This window comes from Musca vetustissima, unplaced genomic scaffold, assembly GCF_032173495.1.
Source record: "Musca vetustissima isolate MV318-11 ecotype Yass unplaced genomic scaffold, APGP_CSIRO_Mvet_v1 utg77003, whole genome shotgun sequence".
NCBI classification, from domain to species: domain Eukaryota; kingdom Metazoa; phylum Arthropoda; class Insecta; order Diptera; family Muscidae; genus Musca; species Musca vetustissima.
In genome coordinates this window covers 60,074-84,064 of record NW_026876178.1, presented here as the reverse complement: position 1 = coordinate 84,064, position 23,991 = coordinate 60,074, and the positions used below count along the sequence as shown (strand labels likewise).

The 23,991-nt window shown below is 33.9% G+C and overlaps 1 protein-coding gene across 1 annotated transcript in view; it reads left to right on the top strand.

The window, feature by feature from the left end:
- Nucleotides 1-254: 254 nt before the first annotated feature.
- The window catches only part of LOC133338656 (regulating synaptic membrane exocytosis protein 2), a gene marked incomplete at its 3' end in the record, with an annotated part of 82,193 nt that continues 58,456 nt past the window's right edge, over nt 255-23,991 (top strand). The window contains exons 1-7 of the mRNA XM_061546823.1: nt 255-290; nt 10,270-10,381; nt 16,567-16,919; nt 19,437-19,685; nt 19,764-20,032; nt 20,107-20,352; nt 21,391-21,638. Coding sequence (XP_061402807.1) covers nt 255-290; nt 10,270-10,381; nt 16,567-16,919; nt 19,437-19,685; nt 19,764-20,032; nt 20,107-20,352; nt 21,391-21,638 — 1,513 coding nt within the window. The remainder of the gene's footprint in view (nt 291-10,269; nt 10,382-16,566; nt 16,920-19,436; nt 19,686-19,763; nt 20,033-20,106; nt 20,353-21,390; nt 21,639-23,991) is intronic.

Below are 23,991 nucleotides of genomic sequence, written 5' to 3'. Positions count from 1 at the left end.
TTGCTGTAAAAATGAACGTGACAATATTGCCAACAATTTTTGGGAATTGAAAAAAGGAGCAGTAATAGAAATGCAAAATAGTTTCTTGAATTCATATTGATAATTATTTTTTACAAATTATCAAAAAAAAAAAAAAAAAAAAACAACTACTGAAAATACGTCATAACTTTTTGATTAGTTTTTTGTAGAAAAACAATTTGAAAACAATAACAAAATAAATCTTTGCAACAGGAAATTCAACAAAACAGAGAAAAATGTTACCAACGAACGTCATGACCTTTATGAAGAAGGTAAGTTAATATTTGTCTTAATTGTTTTGTTTTCTTTTTTTATTTTTATTTCCAAACTATGTTTCCAACAGGGAATTATGATTGCTCATATAATATTTCATATCTGATTGTTAGCGTTGAGTGAACTTAAACAACGGGTCATTTAACTAAGAGGCCAATCACTTAGGTTATTCATGGTGCTTGTGGTTTGGGTGTTCACCTTGAGATGGATGCTCATAACTGAGAAATCTGATTTTGACAAATTAGTTAGTGATTTATATTTATAAATGTGTTTTGTGACCTCTTAGGCTAATGCATCATTACGGTACAATTGTCAACAAAATGTCATTATGGTCAAAGGGCAAGGGTGTGCAATAGAACAGATTGATGAAAATTCACTGAGATTTATTACTAATATAAATAAATTTTTATGCAAGGGGGAAGTTATATTTTTTTTAAGTATTATTTTCAATATTTATGAGAACAGTAATAGTATATTTTCTTTGTTTCATGTGCACGATTTTTAAGGGAAAAAAATAATCGAAACTAAAAGCATGGATTTTTTACGGCGTCTACCAGAGCGATAGTCTGCGATTTTTAAGGACTTTTAATAAGATCAATAACATGATTGTTATATTTTAGGATTAATCAAGCTTAAGGAATTTTTAAGCATTTTTTTCAGACGTCCATATATTAAATACAAAATTATAAACGTGAATTATTAAAAGATGTTTTGTGTTGTGGATTTCTAAAAAAATTCAAGCGTGGACTTTTCAAAATTTTTTTAATTTTGGATTTTTTAAACAATGTTTTCAAAAGGTTTGTTTCTAGTGTAAAATTCATTCAAGGGTTTTTAAAGCATTGCGGATTCCAAAAAAAATATTCAATCAAAAATAGGGAATTTTTAAAAACAAAAATCATATGTATGTCCGCCATTGTGTTAATTTTTATGCAATGTTAATAATCATAGTTCATACCAGAGACAGACATATAATCTTCCGAATGCCGTTGAAATTTTTTGTTTGGACGCCCAGTGGTCGGAAATCATGCCTGCCGGTGAAGTTCTTAAAGATCTTTAGATGTATTTTAAGAATTTTTTCCTTTTTCAAAAATTCAATGTTAGAGAATTTTTGCAAGGGCTAATTTAAAAATGATAGTGTATTATTAAGAGTTTTTTAAAATTGCTTCTGGTGAAATTTTTATATTCTTCACCACACTGTGATACAGAGTATTATACCATAGACAGACGACAGCCTTAATTTGCATTAAAAAGTTCTTAATTTGAATTAAAATTTACCCCTGACTGACGAGAGTTTCTGCATTTATGAATCAGTTTTTTGTTTCAAAACTATTGTTTGTCTGTGTGTAGGAAGAAAATATTGACATTTGTTTAGAATATTTTTTAGGATTACATCTTTTTGAAATTGATACATGGCAGGAAGGAAAACTAACAGCTATAATGAAGATAATACAGCTCCAAATTTGAAGAAAGGTTGAATTTTGCCTTTATTTCTAATTTTAATTTTCGTAAACGTAAACAAATTTGACAACAATCAATTTATTTTCTACAGCATTGCCATATTGAAATTGCTTAATTCAGTATAAATTCAGTTTGATTTTGTGCATTAACAACACATAAAAATGAGGATAATGTACAAGTTAATTTGAATTAAGGCTGTTAATGCAAATTAAGGCTGTCGTCTGTCTAGGCTATTATGTCTTTATGCATATGTTTGTAACAGGCAGAAGGAAACGAGATAGACACATGGTTCCTTTTGAGAATATGCATAGAATCACTTTTGAAGTCGATTTATGCATGTCCGTCTGTCCGTCAGTCCGTCCATGTTATTTCGTTAACAAAGTACAGGTCGCATTTGTGATCAGATTTGGATGAAAATTGAAATTTGGAAAAATCGACCGATTTTTTGCAAATGGTACACCAAAGTCCCAATATATTCTTCGATTTACACGAAATTTGGCATATCATTCTTAATTAAGCCTAGAACGATGTGTGCTAAATTTTGTGAAAATCCAAAGTACCTATATATCCTTCGATTTCCACGAAATTGGGTATAGCATTCTGAATTAAGCCTAGAACGATGTGTGTAACATTTCGTGAAAATCGGTTCAGATTTAGATATAGCTTCCATATATAGTTTCGTCCGATTGTAGGTAAATAGTGCACCAAAGTCCCAATATATCTTTCGATTTGCACGAAATTTGACATAACGTACTAAATTGAGCCTAGAATAATGTCTGCCAAGTTTCGTGAAAATCGGTCCAGATTTAGATATAGCTCCTATATATAGTTTCGTCTGATTTCATGTAAATGGTGCACCAAAGTCCCTATATATCTATCGATTTGCACGAAATTTAGCATGACGTACTGAAGTGAGCCTAGAGTAATATCTGCCAAGTTTTGTGAAAATCGGTCCAGATTTAGATATATGTTCACTATATAATTTCGTCCAATTTTAAGTAAATGGTGCACCAAAGACCCAAAGTTAGGCCGATTAACAGAAAATTGTGCACAAAGTAATGAAGTTAAATTAACCTAGCGTATGGATTTTTTTATTGAAATTGGTTCAGACTTGGATAGAGCTCCCATATATATATTTTCTCATGATAAATGATGCACCAATAACTCAAAATGTGACCGATATGCACAAAACATACTGAAATTAGTATAACCTAACCTGTGAAAAATTTCGATGAAATCGGTTTAGATTTCGATATAGCTTTTATGTATATTTTCGTCCGATTTTAAGTAAATGGTGCACCAAACTCTTCAGGTTTTTTTTAATATTTATCAAAAAATCAACGGGTGTCCGAATGATATTTGCTTTAAATTGATTTACATAATGAAAATTTTAGTATGGGATGCAGAATAACATGTTTCTGGATCTAATTTCATGTTAATGGTCCTTCAAAAATGCGACGTCTGTTAAGATACATCTGTTGAACATACCCAAAGTGGTGAAGGGTATCATATAGTCGGCCCCGTCCAACTTTACTGATTTCCTTACTGGTTTAAATTGTTTTTTAAGATTGTTTTTTTAGCGGCACCCACAATTTTCGCTAATTTTTAAGGTTTACGTCGCATTATTAGAATAACATATCTATAAAATGTTCTAAAAGAAGATATATTATGGAATTTCGTCCATCTGTAAAAATGTTCTGTTTCTTGGGTTTCTAAATATTTGGGTTAGAATTATCTCTTAATGATTTATATGTGGGTGGATATTCATTTGTTTACATTAGGTTAGTTTGAAAATGGGGGTGGTTTACATCACCACGCGTCCCATATCAGGACATACAATTAAACCTGTGAGTGAGCATTCAATTTTTCCTCATATTTCCTGCTAACTCATCTGAGTACAAAAAGGCTTAATTAGAAAGGTTCTTAAAATCCTATTTTGTAATCAATTAAAATTTTATCGAAAATAAATTACATATATATATATATATATATATATATATATATGAAATACATTATTCCTTCCATGTAATAATCACATTTTATTATTACATGTGGTCATATTCTTATAATTATTTTATTTAATTAGCAAATGCATTTAAACCACATTGTAATCAATAGTCTTATATATGTGGCCATTAACGAACTCTTCTCATAAATGGTATTAAACAGATATACAAACATATGTATGCGTGAGTGTGTACCATAGCCTATGTTACATTTAAGTGGCAATCTATTCAAGTACCATTGCGACAAGAACATAATCGTCTTATGAAATTTAGGCATAGTTTGAAATTCAAATTTGACGTCGGTCGGCATACTGCGACCATTCTGCTTACGACACGATGAACCTCATTATAACAAATGTACTGTGTAACGACAAAGCCATAGGAAGCTCTGCACCGTTGTATAAGGCAAATAAACTTAAGTTTAACATGTAACAGAGAAAGTTTTTTATAGTAAAACTTATTTAGGTGTAACGAAAAGGGGGTACATTTGTAACTTTATATTGGAGTTCTTACATGTCCGAATATGAATCTAAATAGAATTTTTTTCTGTGAAGAGGTTGTTCTCCACACAAATTCGGAAAGCTAAAAAACTGGCGTCTCGGTCGGAAAATGGGGGCTATGTCGAAATATGGACCTATGTTGTATGTTTTACCTTAATATAGTTCTTCTCCGGCTGAAAAAAACGACTAAACACCTTCAATATATGGTTATCTAAAAACATAAACATATATTAAAAAATTATTAAAAAATTGGTGACAGACATCCAGGCGATGCTTTGTAGAAGCATTTTTCTCTCAAAGGGAATAAAATGAGATGTTTGGTATTTGATCATTGTCAACACGATATAAATGGTCCATGTAGAATCACGTTTGCAACGGATAGAAAACATATTGCAAGAAATGTTTTGTATCAATCCACCATTTGGCAAAACAATGCCATACATGTATCACTTTGCATTTTACACAACCTCCTCGAAAATTTAGCATGAACATCGTCCCATGAACGAATTATCTTCGTAAACCAGGGTAATGAGATTATGTGAACTAAGACTCAGCGTATTTTTGTTAACTAACAGCTATCAACTAACACTCACACACACATTTATATTGCATGTGTACCAATTCTGATAGTTTCGTATATTTGTAAGGATTCGTATGGTCGTTGTACTACTGCTCATAAATATATTCTTAAATTGGAATTCAAAAGAAGTCCCTAAAGGCCATATAATTGTTCATTTGAGAAGTCATATTTTATATGTAAGACGATTAAAAATAATAACAACAATACAAAATATTAATTTGAATAAGAAAATAAACGGAATGTGAGAGTTGTCTTAGACATTAATTATCGAAGATGACTTTAGATTCGATTTCTAAGAAGTGTTGTATCATAAATAGACACCGCAGGCCTGGGCATATCTGTTCTCTTTCGAAAAGTTTTATGGAATTTCTCAAACCATTTGTATGATGGTATTTTTTGCGAGTAAACGCCTACTCGCAAAAAAATGCCATCATACAAATTGACTATTGAGAAACTACATAGTACACCTGTACAACACACGTATCTAACATTTGTGGTATCTATTCACAAATACATAAACACTATCCACACTTCACTTAAGCCATTCATGCAGAGGAAAACCCATTCACATACCTTTATGTATCTACCTGTAAAGAACTGTGGTGCTAGCCTTTTGTGTTTGTCAATTGGCGTCAGTAACAAAAGTGACTTTCACCACAAATACATACAACACACACCCACACACACATAAAACATACCAATTCCCACACAAATGCCAGAGTAGTATCATAAAAGTGTCACTGAAGTAGAACTTAATGGCATTGTAGAGGTGAATTCGCAAGGAAGAGCCTTTGTACGGTACTCATTCACTAAATGCAGGATAATGGGAGGAAACAAACGACATCATCTCATCCTTAGCACGGTTATTGTCAATAAAGATAACGGCGCTCAGAGCAACAGTCCCACAAATATATAAGTAAATATCAGTTGGGCATGCCTGGGGGTGGGGGGCGGAATCGAAACAATTTAAATAGTGTTGTTCCGTAACGGGTAAATAGATGACACTGAGGACAGGATGGTTAAATAAAGTATTAAGTCGAAAAACGTGAAATACATATAACAATTTGATGGACATTGTCATCTGTTGGCAGTTGCAGTTGAGTTTTGGTTATTAAAAAAATAATCGATATACCCTTGGAAATAAATAATCTATATATATCCTCCGGGATATTGTATTAAAATATGTTCCACAAAATTCCCATTTTTTAAGGGAACCACCCATAATTCGACATAGTTGTTATTTTATAATTAAATAAAAGTACGTCTTTTCGACGGCGGGCATGATTTCAAAACACTGGAACGTCCGATTCAAAAATCTCCAGCGATATTCAAAAGAGTACATGTCTGACTCTGTTATGAACTAAATAGAAGTATTAACATCTCGCAAAAATTAACAATATGGCTGATTTTAGAAATTTGATTTTTGAAAAATTCTCTATTTTCGACCACAAACCGAGTTGGAAATCGGGAAGACCTTAACCGACTACATTTATAGTCGTAAAAATTGAAACGGATTGAATTTTTTGATTCATCGTGTTCCCAAATCGTAAAAACACCGTTTCATGAAAAACGCTTTTTGAGAAGCACTTTTGCTGCCACTTTATGCCGACACAAGTTGTTGAGATTTGAAATTTTAAAGGGTCGTTCTTTAGTTATTGTATAATCGAATTAAATGGAAATTTTTTTTACCCTTTTTTACCCTGTGGTACAGGGTATTATGTCTTTGTGCATATGTTTTTAACAGGAAAAAGAAAAGGAGATAGATACATGGTTCCTTTTGAGACTATGCATAGAATCACTTTCTAAGTCGATATAAACATGTCCGTCTGTCCATGTTAAATTGTAAACAAAGTACAGGTCGCATTTATGATCCGAATTGGCCGAAAATTGGCACAGGTCACTTATTTGGCCCAAGGACGAACCTTATTGAAATGGTGCACCAAAGTCCCTATATATCTTTCGATTTGCGCGAAATTTTGCACAGCCCAATGATTTAGGTCTATAATGATGTGTGTTAAGTTTCCCGAAAATCGGATTTAGATATAGCTCCCATATATATGTTCGTCCGATTTAATGTAAATGGTGCACCAAAGTCCCTATCAATCACTCCTGAATTGAGCGTATTGAATTAAGTGTATAATGATGTGTGTTAAGTCTCTTGAAAATCGGTTCAGATTTAGTTATAGCTCCCGTATTTATTTTCGTCCGATTTAATGTAAATGGTGCATCAAATTTCCTATATATATATATATATATATATTTCGATTTGCACGAAATTTGGCATAGCGTACTGAATTAAGTCTGGAATGATGTGTGTTAAGTTTCCCGAAAATCGGTTCAGATTTAGATATAGCTCCCATATATATTTTCGTCCGATTTTAGGTAAATAGCGATCCAAAGTCCCTATATATCCTTCGATTTGCACGAAATTTGGCATAGCGTACTGGATTAAGTCTAGAACGATGTGTGTAAAATTTCGTGAAAATCGGTTCATATTTAGATATAGCTCCCATATATATCTTCGTCCGATTTTATATGAATAGTGCACCAAAGTCCCTATATATCCTTGGATTTGCACGAAATTTGTCATAGCGTACTAAATTGTGTCGAGAATGATGTGTGGTAAGTTTTAGATCGGTTCAGATTTCTATGTAGATCCCACATGTTCATATATATTCCTCCGTTTTTACATAAATGACGCTCCATACTGCTAATGTTTGTCCGATTGGCGAAATTGGTGCAGATGCAGCCATAGCTTCCATATGTATTTCGAGCAGGTGTCTGATTGGAATAAAATGTTTATCAGTACCGAATAGCGTGTATAAATTTTGCTATAAAACGTTTTCTATAAATTTGTTCCATGGTACGCAGACGACTCTAAATCTGCCCGAATGAAATTAAATTTATCATAGGTTGCAGAAAAACGTGCGTATATTCCTTCGAGGGAACATTGACATGCAATGTAAGGATACATATGCGCAATATACCCAAAGTGGTGAAGGGTATCATATAGTCGGCCCAGTCCGACTTTACTACTTTCCTTACTGGTTTAATATAAATTAACCTCTGGCAAATTTCCCTGAAATCGGTTCAGATACAGATATATAACAAAAACGCGTCGTCTGTTAGGATACATATGTAGAATATACCCAAAGTGGTGAAGAGTATCATATTGTCGGCCCAGTCCGACTTTACTACTTACCTTACTGGTTTTCTATTGGAGTGCTTGAATAAATATTCGTAAGAAATTCAAGATTTTTTTAAAGAAAATATTATGGTTTTAAGCTCGAATTTTAGAAAAATCACGATTCTTTGAAAACGAAAAAAATTCGGATAAAGTTTTTATCAAAAGAGCGTGATCGCTCATTGTATTGGTGATTGAAAAAATGTCTGGCAATCGCTCACCAATAACAACAAATGCTCCTTACAGTAGTTAAAAAATCGTCGCCTATTAATTTTGAGAGTTCTTCAAGAAATTTTCTTTCAAAGTCCACGGTTCTTTAATAATGTTTGTCATTGAAGAACCTTTCAATAAAAACCTACCCCTAATAATTGTGATAGTCTTGGAACCACTTTTCTATACCAAAATCCTCGCATATTAAATTGTCATTAGAAGTCCACGTCCATTAACGCTGATAGTTCTTAATGAATTTTAAAGACCATGCCTATAATTGTGATAGTTCTTGACAACGATGATAATCCTTGAAGCAATTTTCCTTAAAAAAACATGCTTCTAAATTCTGATAGACCACACCTATTTTTTAGTCCTTGAAAATAATTCTTTAGAAAGCAGATCCGAATCATATTGTGACAGTTCTTGAAGAACTTTTCTTTAAAAATCCACGCCTATAATTTGTGATAATTCTTGTCGTTTCCCTAAAAAAAATTACGCCTAGAAATTCTGACAGTTCTTTAGACCTTTTCTATAGAATTACATGTCTCTTTTGTGTTAGTTAGAACTTAATAGTCCTTGAAGAGTTTTTCCTGAAAAATCCACGCATATTAATTGTGACAGTCCTTGAAGGGGGTTTCCTTAAAAATGTATGCATACTATTTGTGATAGCCCTGTGATAATCTTTGAAGAACTTTTCATTAAAATTTCCGTCAATTATTTGTGACATTTCTTAGAAAGTTTATTTAAAAATCCTCGTAATAGTCCTTGCAGTATTTTTTTTTTATTAAATTAGTGATAGTTCTTGAATAAACTTTTATTTATTGTGATATTAATTGTGATAGTCATTGAAGAAATTTTCTAAAAAATTCCACGCCTATTAATTATGACAGTTCTAGAAAAACATTTGTTTAAAAGTACACGCCTATAGTCCTTGAAAATCGTTCCTTAAAAAAAATATTTACAGAACGTATCTTTAAAAATCAACGTATCTTTATTGAGATAGTCATAACCAAAATTTTTTGAAGCTACCTAAAATGTACATTTCATTGTTGATCAAACCCCTTGAATAAATTTGAAAAAAATTAATGGCAGCTTAGTTACATTTGTCTGACAGAATGTGTACGTATGTAAGTATATACACTCTCCTCAAGTCCCATTCGAATGTTTGATATAAACGAAGAAATTTATATCAGATTTATATATCCATTGCAAATTCAGAGATACAGCATACCTTTTGTCGAGAAATTGTGCCTCAAACCAAATTTTCTCGTTTTCGTTTTGAATCCGCGTCCTGGTAGTTGATATTGTCGTGTCACATTTCTTTCAGAGTAATACAAATACAAACAACTTTTGTGCTTGACATCTTTTATGTGAGCCTGTATTCCATGTAGAATGGACGGCCACATGTTGGACATCAATGTCAGCAGTGACTTATAGGTATAATATTTTTTTTGTTTTGTTTTGCACAGCTACCCTTTATGAAATGTTGTGAGACAATTTCCACTCAATAAAATTCTAAGCCAAGTGAAAATAAACGGTTTATAAATCCCAGGTGAACGAATAAAATAATAAACTATACTAATAGGAAACAAGGTCGGAGTGGTGAATGTTAGACATAGACAATTTATTCATATCTTTTCTTGGTACAAATATTAAAAACAAAACCTTAACGACAAGTTGCTTTAGATTCATGATACATAATTATTTAAAATATTAACAATAATTTTTAAAAATATAAAGCTTTTGGAATTTTTTTTTTTAATTTCACACATTATGAAAACACATTTATAAAAAACTACGCTTTATACTGGTGCTTAAAACAACCACAATAAAACCTGTTCGACAAATCTTAAATGACAATAAATTGTACACAATGTATAAAATGCTTAAATATGTAACAAAACCTTTATGATACATTATTGAATCATTCATTTAATGACTACATATATATTTCGTAGAAATATTGTAAAGCTTTAAAATTGAAAACCAAATCAAATTGTCCTAAACACCAATTTTTTTTCTTCCAAAATCATTTTTTAGATGGTTGCCACCGATGAGAATGCCTCAACACAAAATACCCCAGACAGTGGAGGCACATTTGGAAAATTAAAACAGACGCTATCATCATCATTGCTAACAGCCCAAGATAGAGGTAAGTGGATTGTAAACGTTCATCATAACTTGCTACCGACTACAACCATATACATTTATTTGCCCCATGACATTTAGATGATTTTAAAATGGTAAAAAGGGACATGGACATTAAAAAAAATTACAAAAATCGCGCCCAAAAAATAAATTTAAACCAGTAAGGAAAGTAGTAAAGTCGGGCTGGGCCGACTATATGATACCCTTCACCACTTTGGGTATATTCTTCATATGTATCGTAACAGGCGACGCGTTTTTGTTATGAACCTATTTCAGGGAAAATTGCCAGAGACTAATTTATATTACCTCAGTACGTTGTGTCATTCGGCCTTGCTATGGCTCTTTTCACGCAGCTTAGCAGCATCATTTTAGACTTAATTCAGTACTTCAGTAGTGTTGGCGGTTTATTTGGGATACCATTTGTATTTTGTTTTTATAAAAAACAACTATTTATTAGTGGGGAATGTATGGCATTGATTGCTGAGGGGAAAGGCAAGAAAGACTATAGTTTCGGATCACGCCACTGATCCTTATCAGTTCCCTTAGTTTTTTGTTGGGATATTCTCCCAGAAGCTATTGCTTCCATAAAAAAAGCCTTTCAAACCCAAATGTCTCTTGTAACAAAGCGAAGTACTTAGCTGACCAACGTACCCTATACCAAAATTCGTGCAAATCGAAAGATATATAGGGACTTTGGTGCACCAATTACATAAATCGGACGAAAATATATGGGAGCTATATCTAAATCTGAACCGATTTTCACGAAACTTTGCCTCATCATTCTAGACTTAATTCAGTGCGATATGCCAAATTCGTGCAAATGAAAAGATTTCCAGGGACTTTGGTGCACCAATTACCTACAATCGGGCGAAAATATATATGGGAGCTATATCTAAATTTGAACCGATTTTCATGAAACTTAGCACAAATTATTATAGACCCAAATGCCAGTACGCTATGCCCAATTTTGTGCAAATCGAAAGATATATAGGGTCTTTGGTACACCAATTACCTTAAATCGGATGAAAATAAATAATGGAGCTATATCTAAATCTGAACCGATTGTCACGAAACTTTGCACACATCATTCTAGTACGCTATACTAAAAGATTTCCAGGGACTTTAGTGGGCTATTTACCAAAAATCGGGCGAAGCTATATATGGGAGCTAAATGTAAATTTGTACCGATCGCCACGAAACTTTGCACACATCATTCTAAACTTAATTTAGTACGCTATATCAAATTTCGTGCGAATCGAAAGATATATAGGGACTTTTGTACACAATTTACCTTAAATCGGAGATATATATGGGAGCTATATCTAAATCTAAACCGATTTTCACGAAACTTGGCATACATAATTCTAGACCTTATTCATTACGCTGTGCCAAATTTCGTGCAAATCGAAAGATATATAGGGACTTTTGTACACAATTTACCTTAAATCGGACGAAGATATATATGGAAGCTATATCTAAATCTTAACCGATTTTCACGAATCTTGGCATACATCATTCTAGACCTTATTCATTACGCTGTGTCAAATTTCGTGCAAATCGAAAGATATATAGGGGCTTTGGTACACAATTTACCTTAAATCGGACGAAGATATATATGGGAGCTATATCTAAATCTGAACCGATTTTCACGAAGCTTGGCATACATCATTCTAGACCTAATTCATTACGCTGTGCCAAATTTCGTGCAAATCGAAAGATATATAGGAATTTTATTACACAATTTACCTTAAATCGGACGAAGATATATATGGGAGCTATATCTAAATCTGAACCGATTTTTATGAAATTTTACACACATCATTCTAGACCTAATTCATTACGCTGTGCCAATTTTCGTGCAAATCGAAAGATATATAGGGACCGTTTACATTAAATCGGGCGAAAATATATATGGGAGCTATATCTAAATCTGAACCGATTTTTCCCAATATCAATAGGGTTCGTCCTTGGGCCAAACAAATGAGCTGTGCCAAATTTCAGCCAATTCGGATCATAAATGCAACTTGTACTTTGTTTACAATTTAACATCTACAGACGGACGGACGGACATGCATAAATCGACTCAGAAAGTGATTCTATGCATATTCTCAAAAGGAACCATGGGTCTACCTCGATTATTTTTGCCTGTTACAAACATATGCACAAAGACATAATACCCTGTACCACAGTGTGGTGAAGGGTATAAAAACCACGACTATTAATTGCGATAGTCGTTTAAATTTTTTTTCGTTGAAAAGCGAAACCTAATTATTGTGAAATTCTTTGAAGAACTTTTTCATAAAATTACTAGCTTATTAGTTGTGATATTCCTTAAAAAATGTTTAAAAAATCTACAGCCAGTTCAGTTGAAAATCGAAATTTTGGGGGCGGGAGCTACTAAAACGTGGATCCATATATCACATTTTCAATACTAAACATCCTAGTAGTAGTAGCAAAGCATGTGGGAAATTTTTAAAGATCTATCTTCAATATTACGTGTTCGTGATTTCAACAGACATACAGACGTGGCTAAACCGACATATATTTTTATTCTGATCAGGAATATATAATTTATGTGGTCTTAGATGAAAATATTACAATTATAAAAAACCATTACTGTTAGTAAAATAAATTTTTAAAAATGCAATATTTATACTAGCCCACGGAAACGATTTTTATAAAATTCACCTTTTATTAAAGTCAAAAATATTAAAAAAAATCCGACATTATAATTCATTGAAAAAATATTTTTAAAATCCTTCAAAATTTGTTTAAATCCATAATAATTTTTAATAGTTCTAGAAAAATATTGTATTAGTGTTTGACAAATATTTTTTTTAAAATATCCGTGCTTTTAATAGTCGTTGGAAAAAAATCCTCCACATTAAAAAAATTTTTTTTTGAAATGTCAAAGATCTTAGTTAATATTCTTTAACAAATAAATAAATTGAAGTAGTCATTTTAAAAATTCTTGAAAATTATTCTTAAAAAATATACACTTCGTTCTTTAAAAAATCCCCTTTTCCATACAAAATATATTATATTTTTCTTAAAGAGAGTTCTTAATTTTTTTTTTCGTACAAAAAATTGTGCTTTATGATAGATAGTGTTTAATAATGACTGTTATAGTCCACTACTGTTTATACCCTCCACCATAGTATGGAGGGTATATTAGTTTTGTCATTCAGTTTGTAATTCATCGAAATATTCATTTCCGATCCTATAAAGTACATATATTCTTGATCAGGGTAAAATTCTAAGACGATCTAGCTATGTCCGTCCGTCTGTTGTAATCATGCTATCTTCTGAAGGAATTGAGATATGGTGCTGAAATTTTGTATAGGTTTGTCTTTTGTCTGCGGGCAGGTCAAGTTCGAATATCGGTCCACGTTTAGGCATAGCTCCCATATAACAGTAACCCCCAATTTTCGGTATTTTGGGGTTCTTGAGCGCGATTTTCCCAAATATGCTGAAATTTCATACATTGGGTTCTTATTGGGTACTAAATGTCTCCACGAAAAAACAGTAAGGAAAGTAGTAAAGTCGGACTGGGCCGACTATATGATACCCTTCACCACTTTGTGTATATTCCTGATACGTATCCTAACAGACGTGGCCTTTTCGAAGGAACATTGACGTGAAATTCAACGAACATAACTATGTGATCTCTGTATCTATACGCAAAGAGACTAGCATCAATCCGTATACATGCCATTCTGCAACCTATGCTAAATTTTGTAAATAGATTTAAAGCAAACTTTACACACGTTATTTGGTATGCTTCAATGTTTAAAATGTAATATCAATCAGGCATCCGTTGATTATTTGGTGTACAATCAACATGAAAAAGTCGATATTACATATGGAAGCTATGCTATATCTAAATCGGAACCGATTTCAAGGATAGGCAAATCGGCCTAGCTATGGGTCTTTACTTAAAATCGGACGGAAGTATATATAGAAATTGTATGTAAACTGAACCAATTTCAAGAAAACTTGACACACGAAAGGTTATAGTAACTTCAGTACATTGTCCACAATTGTGTGCGGGTCGGCCAATCTTTGGTTCTTTAGTGCACAATTTACATTAAATCGGACCAAAATATATATTGGAGCTATAACTAAATCTGAACTGATTTTCACGAAACTTAGCACACGTCATTCTTGATTTAATTCAGTATTTTATGCCAAATTTCGTGCAAATCGAAAGATATATAGGGGCTTTGGTGCCCCATTTACCTTAAACCGGACGAAATTATATATGTGAGCTATATCTAAATTTGGACCGATTTTCACTAAACTTAGGACACATCATTCTGGACCTAATTCAGTACTCTGTGCCAAATTTCGTGCAAATCGAATGATATATAGGGACTTTGGTGCACCATTTGCCTTAAATCGGACGAAACTATATAAACCTAAATCTAAACTATATATATCTAAATCTAAACCTATTTTCTCGAAACTTGGCACACATCATTCTAGACCTAATTCAGTACTCTGTGCCAAATTTCGTGCAAATCAAAACATATAGAGGGGCTTTTGTGCACTATTTACCTTAAATCGGACTGAACCGATTTTTCCCAATTTCAATAGGGTTCGTCCTTGGTCCAAATAAGTGACTTGTCCCAAATTTCATCCAAATCGGATCATAAATACGACCACTCAGAAAGTGATTCTATGCATATTCTCAAAAGGAACCATGTGTCTATTTCGATTCCTTTTGCCTGTTACAAACATATGCACAAAGACATAATACCCTGTACCACAGTGTGGTGAAGGATATAATTATAAATATAGGTCCACTTTTTCTGGTAGCCCCCATATAACGGTACCTCCTAATTTTCAGTGTTTTGGGGTTTTTTTTTTATAGTATTTTTCAACCGAATTGGGTGTAATTCAGTATTATAGGTACCGAATCTGTCCACAAAAAATTATAAATATAGGTTCATTTTTTCGGATGGCCCCCATATAAGGGAATTTTGTAGTCGTATATGGTAAAAAATCTCCCAACAAATTATGAATATTACCCCCCCCCCCCCTCCTTTGGGGTAGTCCCCCTATATAACCCCTTTTTATATTAAAATATACATCTGATTCTGTTATCTGTTCCGAAGTGGAAGGAGTGGACCGATATTCCCCATCTTCGAATTTTTACTAAGTTTGGAAGAAATAATAAGTTTGAATGAAATTTAAATTTTCTGAAACGGATTTGGTCCAAAGAATCATGGGGTCTAGAACCAATATTTCGGTGAGGCACATTTTCACCGTATTAAAGTGTATACACCGCCATTAGCCATAAGGCTGAGGGTACCATTATCCATTAAAATTTTCTGAAATTGTATTATGGTTTACATAATCCGTTTTTAGAAATGTCGGTATTGTTCCACCTTTTGGTATTTTCCCTATATTTTCATTTCTAGTACCTGTCAGTATATCTTTGGTGGAGGGTATCCAACGTTCGGCCCGGCCGAACTTAACGCTTTTTCACTTGTTTTATTCAAATCTTAAACCAAGTAAATGGATTTCAGAACGTTACTTGGCCCGTTTGGCTGAATGCGAAAAAAAGAAGTGGAAAAAATAATTTGTTGAAGTGCCACCATGCAGCCGGTCTGATGCACATTGTGGTCGGTTCGGTTTCATTTTAGGCTGCACATGACATGCCATTTGTAAGCATTTTGTGGGTGTGTATACGTGTATGTGTCTGTGCATTTTCATTGTGGTTTACATATTTTTCTAGCATTAGAGGACGCATTACGTTTTTTCAGCACGACAGTTATACGAAGGCGACATACAGGAAATGTCAGGGCGGTTAAAATGAAACCACGTTAAATGGAAATATATTACATTTATGGAGTACATACTTTGGCCACTTCAAACGGAAATGGGATATTTTTTTATGTGGCACACTATAGATTTTGAAGTGCTCTATATGGCATAAATGACTGAACGCTTGAGTATGGATGTATGCATGTACATATTAAATAGAAGTTTTTTTTTAAAGATGGGTGTTTGAAAGAAGAATTGTTGTTAAAGGATTATCATAAAAAATGGGGAATTTAAGCTTCTTTTTAAGCAATATGGATATGTGCTTAGATTTCTATTCGAAACACCCTCAATCTTCAATATTACCCTTTTATGATATTTAATATAATGCGCATTTCTAATCGAATCACATTGTCATTACAGTGAATAAAATGTCTCCACGTCCATCGCTAATACCAACAGATGCTGATGGCACCTACGGCAGTTATCAGCAACAGGATACGCTTGCAAATCAAAATAACAATAACAACAATAATTCGACAACAATGACAGGAACAACAACTGCGGGCGGTGGTGGTGGCGGTGGCAGCAGCAACAGTAGTGCGACAACAAATTCCTCCAAACAAAATACCGAACCGGGTCGTAGAGCGGGAGCATGTCGAGTCTGTTTGAAATCATTTAAACCGGATGATTTTCACAAAACGTGCTTCGAATGTCAGCAGAGGGTGTGTGAGGATTGTGCCAGCTATAGTAAATTGGAAGAGAATGAGGATGCGGTAAGTTTATTATAATTTCCAATAACAACAACAACAATGGTTCATTGTAGTCTAGAATGTACTAATGTGATAATAACGATAATTTATTCTGTTGGGTGGGGGTGAAAGTGCAAAAGCAAAATGGTAATAATTCTGAAGATGGTAGGAATCCATTAAAAAAACATTCAAGTAGAATATTCTAAAGGAAACCTGTAGAAATTGCACAGAAGGTCTTCTCTGCCTTAAGTTATTTTATATTTATCCAGAGTCTACAGAATTACTTAATCACATAGAAGTCCTATAAAAATGTATTCTTTCTATAAAAATCCTATACAAGACCTATAAGGAAAGGGGCTTCTATCAATAGAAATACTATAAATAGGTATTACTTTTAAGGGAACCCCCCCCCCCCCCCCCCCCCCCCCCCCCCCCCCCATTCACGATTTTAATTTTTCAAGATTTTCAATGGGCTGGTAAATCAATACCAATGCTTGTTAAGGTTTGTAACTCTGCACATATATAATTGAAGATTTAAAAGAGACGAAAAATAATTTACAAAAAAATTTTGTTATTGTTTTGTTGTTGTTTTTTGTAATTAAAGAAAAGTCCTTATTTTTGATGGCGGGCATGATAACTCCTCACTGGAACATCGGAATCCGAAAATTCCAACGGTGTTAGAAAGAGTACATGTCTGGCTCTCGTATGAACTAGGATTATTGACTTCGCTCTAAAATTAAAAAAATTGTGGACCTTTGAAAAAATATTTTTGAAAAATCGGCGATTTTTTTACCAAAAACCAAGTTAAAAAATAAGGAAGATCTTCACCGATTGGCTTTATCCTAGTTCATACGAGAGCTATACACTCCCAGAGAAACGTTGCAAAATTTGGAACCGATTGGATTATTAGTTTTTGAGTTATCGTGCCCGCCATTCGCAAAAAAATGTTTAGAGAAAAACGCGTTTAAAGTTTGAGAAGCCCTTCAGACGTCACTTCTGACAGAATAAATCGGATATATCTTCAACAGTTCTTGAGATTTTCACTTGGAATTTTGTAGAGACATTCTTTAATCAGTGTAGATTCGAATTATATCAACAAAAATTTTGACCCCGAGAATGGGGGGTCCCCTTAAGTAAAACCTATAAAAATATTCCTTCCATAAAATACCTGTAAAAATATCTTATTTCTATGAAGGACATATCGTAATGTATTATTTCTGTAGGACCTATATGAAGGTATTCTTTCTATAGAAAAGAAGACCAAAAAGTTTGTAACGCCGCGAAATATTGGTCCTAGACCCACCTTTAAGTATACCGATCGTCATATCTCGACTAGCTGAGTCGATCTAGACATGTGTGTCCGTCCGTCTGTTTTTAATAAAGATCAGTTAATATTTAGGGGATGAAATATACCAAATACTTAATTTTTGTCTGTTTTTCTGGTCGCTCCAGAGGCCGCAATTATGGTCCGAATGAAGAACAAAGTTTGGTCAATATTTAGCGGGTCAAATGGACCCTGACCTTTGTGTGAAAAATTACAAAATGTGTATTCTATGGTGTATATATTTACTCCTAAAGGACATAGGTCCGAGAAGTTCATAGTATATTCAAGGGTAGTGGTTGACCTTTAAATTGATATCAATTTTATTATATCGTATGTTCTCGGATGTGGAAGTTACACTGAAATATTTACAGGTGCTTACGTATTCAGATATCATTTAGTAGCCCATTACCACACTGGAGGGCGGAAATATAGCGCTCATCGCTTCGAAATGTTCCATGAAGTTCCAGTTATGGTCAAGAACAACGCCTATAATTTTCGGCGATGATCAGATAATAATTTTGGGATGAAGTGGACCGAAAACTTTCTTTTTTTTTGAATTTTTTCCAGTCGACCTATAAGCCACAATAAATAAAATAAGCCGAACATAACCACAGAACCCACGGTAAAGGGCATATGGGAATGCAATTAGAAGGGCTGTACTGAATATAAGTTATATTTGTTGACCTCAAGTCGGTGAAGAAGGTGCAACTATCACGAAAATATTCTATCTTCAGAAATTTTGTAGCAAGGATTTCTTTGTACGGAAAACATATATTCCTATAAGCCTATATTTGCATGTGTATAGAAGTCCTACAAAAATACCTTTTTAAGGTGTTCTGGCGATGAAGAAAATAAAGAAGCTCTTCTACTTATAATAGAAATAGAAAATTTCGGTCTATAGAAGATTTAGGTGAAGTCATGTTTCTATAGAATAAATTTGGAATATCTTCTAAAGAATATTGGGTATAGAATCGAAGCCTTATTCGAAGTCATCCAGCTATAGACTATTCTAACAATAAACTCTACCATTAATAGGTTTTTAAATATTCAGATTACATTCTGACCATTCCCATTTCTATATATTATGACATTTTGTATATTTATATACATTTGACCTTTGATCATTATTAATACATTTTGGGAAAAATATCTCCCCTTACCACGAAATTCGATCTCATCTTATGGTAATTTTTGTCTGCCCCCGTTATCATTTACAGAACATGTGGCGTTGCAGTGTGTGTCGACGGAAAATGGCATCCCGAGTATGTATGCCACAGGCATCAACAGACTCCAGTTTGGATGTACCCGTATTAGAGGCACTGCAGAGACGTCATTCAGACGCCAAGCTGGGATCAAGTACACAAACATTGGCACCGGCAAATGGTGCTGCACTGGCACCACCACGTAGCCCCGAACTGCGAAGACATTCAGATGTATCACCTGCGTCATTAAAAGAATTGGAGAGGGTAAGTAGTGAGTTCTGTTCAGATGAATGCTGTGTTATTATCATTGTTCTTTTTCCTTTTCATTTCACCGTGACTCAGCAACTAAAAGGTAATAAAACACCTGGTGGAGATGGTGACTGGCGTAAGGGTGGCCATAGTATGGCGCCCAGCCGCTCCAATAGTCCACCGCGACAAGAAGAATTAAGTTTTGGACCACCATTATCACGCATGGCTTCCAGGCGAGGATCTCGTGTTGCTCGTCAGCATAGTTACGATGATGAGGCAACCGCAGCTAGTGCCGGTGGTGGCATGGGTGCTGGTGGTTTGGGTGCAGATATGGGTTTGGGTATACCAGCCATGCCAAGAAGGTATTATTATGGAACAATTACAATGCAAAGAGAACCATAATTGCTAATGTTTTTTTTTCCAATTCCTCCTTTAGAAAATCAGCTTATGATGTTTTTGCTCCTGGTGTTCTGCAAGCTGTGGCCCAGTCTACCCAACGCGCAACTCCAGATTTATCAACAATCACACCCCAGATTGCATTGCCCGGTTCTCGACGACCATCATTTCGTGTACCCCATCCCTCCGAAGATTTGAATAACGATGAATCACCCAGTCCCGACAAGGGTAGTCCCGTATTGACAGTGGACGAAGATAGACGTATGCGACGAAGGGGATCACAATTGTAAGTAATTTGTGCTTCATACAAAAATAATTATCGATAATTAAATAATGCGTAGAACTATACAAGGAAAACACTCTACAGAAAACTAGGGCCTCAGGAAATTTTTGTCGGAAACCCCATTTTTGATATTCTGTTCGCCTTGGCTGGAAAAAAAATCGCCAATTTGGTATTTTAAATTGTTACAGGGTGGTAAACCATTATTACAAAAATCGTTTATTTTATGGGCATAATTCCCATATAAAGGCCCAACCCATTTATATGCATTTGGATAGTTCTAGGCATAAGACCAATTTCAATATAAGACCACGACTACACATATCGAAGAGCACGCATCACATTCGCTACATTCAAGATCCCAGCCAAATTTTCCAGTCTTAATTTGGTAATTAGTTTTCTCTGGACAGCAATTTACCATGACATAACCCCACATAAACTATTTGGAATGTTCCATCATGAGGCGGAGTGTATAAAAATTTAAGCCTTTCCGAACTTAAAAGTATTTTAAGTTGCTCGACTCGAAAGAGAAAAAAACTCTCTAATAATTATTGAAAGGATCATAGACCTTACAGGCAAAATTCAAATAAATACGAATTATTCCAGCTGAGCACGGCTAGGGTTCGAAGCTAGGTTCTCAGAACACCACAAATGTAGCCAGAACTCTTAGCTTTCTGAACCATTAAGAAACATGGGAGCATTTGTAGATGCTTTGGATTTAGGATTGTTTCTAGAGTGAAGATAAGTGTCGGAGCTTGATAAATTTTAATTTAATTCGCAGATGCAACTTCGCATTAACTGCGATATAAATGCATATTATCACCAAACGATAACATATGCCCGATGAGCCGCTTAACCAACGGCGAAACTCATTGTATAATGGTAGGTGCTTATGTTTTTCCTCTGGCTTTTCTTTTTATTGCAAACTTCGATCATTAAGCTCGACTCGAAAGAAAAAAAATATTTAAAAATCATAAAATAAAAAAGAATAAAAAAACTAGATTTTCTTGTAAATACAAAATATTTCAACATTTACAATTTCAGACCCGATTTAGCTGCTTTACAATCTCGCGGTGCCATACCCGGTGCTACAATTGCACCATCATCGATACCACCACCGTTGGCCGCTTTCACCGGACCGAATTTGGAAGATTTGGAAGCGCCCCGAAGACAAACGTCTATGGATGGTGAAGCTATAAAAATTGTAATACACGACGTAGATTCTGGACCAATTTGCTCGTCGAAGCGTCGTATAATTCTAAGAAGAGATCCATCGGACATAGCACATCGCAGTGAGTAATTTATTGTTTTTAAAAACAAAACAAAAACGGTTAAAAAATATATTACACAGAAGGAAGGGGGAGAGAAAGCAATAGCACTATTATAATATAAATTATTAGTTGCTCCCAAAAATTGTTTTTATCAAGGATAAAATATTATGTATGGTTTTAAATAAAAATAGTTTCTATAGTTTATAGTTTCTATTCACAAAGTTTTGACAAATATTGAATATAAATTTCTCATGAGAATGTAATCAAAAAGACTTTGTTGTGTTTATTCGCCCATTACAGTATCTACATGCCCACGCATTATTTTTGTAATTTCAACAGAATTTTCTTGAACACAAATCCTTCCGATTGCATATTCTGTTGCGAAGAACTTTTGTAGATTATCTTCAATGTTGTAAAGGGTGATTTTTAAAGAGCTATACCAGAGTTAAAAAAAAACGAATAAAATTCAAAAATATGCATGACATATTTATATGTCAGCTTAGTCCCATTAAAAGAGAGAAATAAAACACGAAACGTGCGCGTGCTGTTTAAATCAATGTTGCCCAAAATATAATAGATAAAAAAATCACCCTTTACTATTACGAAGTACTTTCTGAGTCATAAATTTCTGATTAACATTCACTTATGTGTAACATCATTTCTATTGACATTATATCCTTGCTATGTAAGTGCAAGGACAAATATACCAATTGCATAAGGACATCATTACTTTGACATTTTTCCAATGGTAAGTGGTGCCTAAAGTCTATGACTCAGTTGCATTGCAAATATTAATGTATGGAAATTTATCGTAATGTCACATAGCAATTTGTTTGGCATTCTTGAAAGCAAAATAACTTAAATGAAATTTTTCTTCGACCTAATCGTATAGGGAATGATGATTTCATTTTGTTCTTACCAATATGTCTTATTGTCTATACTACATAGTGCAAGAGGGTCTTGTTATAGAAGAATCAAATTTTTCGCATATCAAAATATGAAATATATAAAAATTTAAACAACGCTGTTTTTCCAAAATCATTTTCTTTGCTGCTTTAATGTTTTCATTGCTGTTGACGAGTCTGGGGGGACCAGGACGAGCAACGTCATTGATATCTTCTCGGTATTCCTTAAACCGATAATACCCCAACTCTTAATAATATAGCGAAAACGTTAAACACGTTTTTCTTGACACAGTGTTTTTACGAATGGCGGGCACCATAACTCAAAAACTATTAATAGGTTCAACACGTTATTCTGGATCTACATATCTGTCATATGAACTAGGATAAATGAAATCGGTCAAGACCTTCTATATTTTCCAGCTTGATTTTTGGTCGATAATAGGTGATTTTCTAAAAAATATTTCCCTTGGTAGGTGGTCTACTTTACTTAGTTGGCTTAGGATGGGTTCTGGCCAATGAAGATCCCTATTGTTTTTGAAAAATATCGGTTAACATTTAGGGGAACGGGCTAAAGAATAAGCGTGCCTGTTTTGATAAAGATCGGTCTATATTTAGCGGGTTTAATGGATCCTGACTTTTGTGTGAAAAATTACAAAATTTGTATTCTATAGCGTATATATTTACTCATGAAGGACATAGAACCGAGAAGTTGATAGTATATCGAAGAAGAGTGATTGGCCTTTTAAATTGATACCAATTACATTGTCGTATGTATGCGGATGTGGAAGATACACTTAAATATTTACAAGTGCTTACGTACTGAGATATTATTTAGTATCCCATTACCACACTAGAGGGCGGAAAGCGCTTATCGCTTTCAAATTTTCCATGAGATCCCAGTTGTGGTCAAGGAAAACGCCTATAAATTTCTATGATGATCAGATAATAATTTTGGTATGAAGTGAACCGAAAAAGGGCTGTACTGAATATTAGTAATAATCGGAATATATGTTAGTGTAAGGAAGAGGTTTTGTTAGCCTCTAATCGGGCAAGAGGGTGCAAATATCACGAAATATTGCCCAGGCTCGGAATAAACATCCGAAGAAATTTAGAGTTCCGTGGTAGTTGTGTAGGGTATAGTATTGTCGGCCCCGTCCGACTATACTGCTCCGCTCACTGGTTTACCAATTTATTTCCTTTTTCTTTAAGTCTTCAATGTTCCAAGGTAGAAATTCGTTGAAATTTTGCAATCAAGCTTGGGGGAGGGTTCCTTGAAAAGAACACTGCAATATTTTATGATAATAGAAATAACTTCACTATTGTTGAAAATCATTTCCCTTAAAACAAGATTAAAATGTATTCCTCGTAAGACTTTCAATTTAATTACATACAAATCAGATTCCTTACATTGCATTTTAAGAAGAATAAAATTAAACGAAGTATTTTGCATGAATAATATAACACTGTGC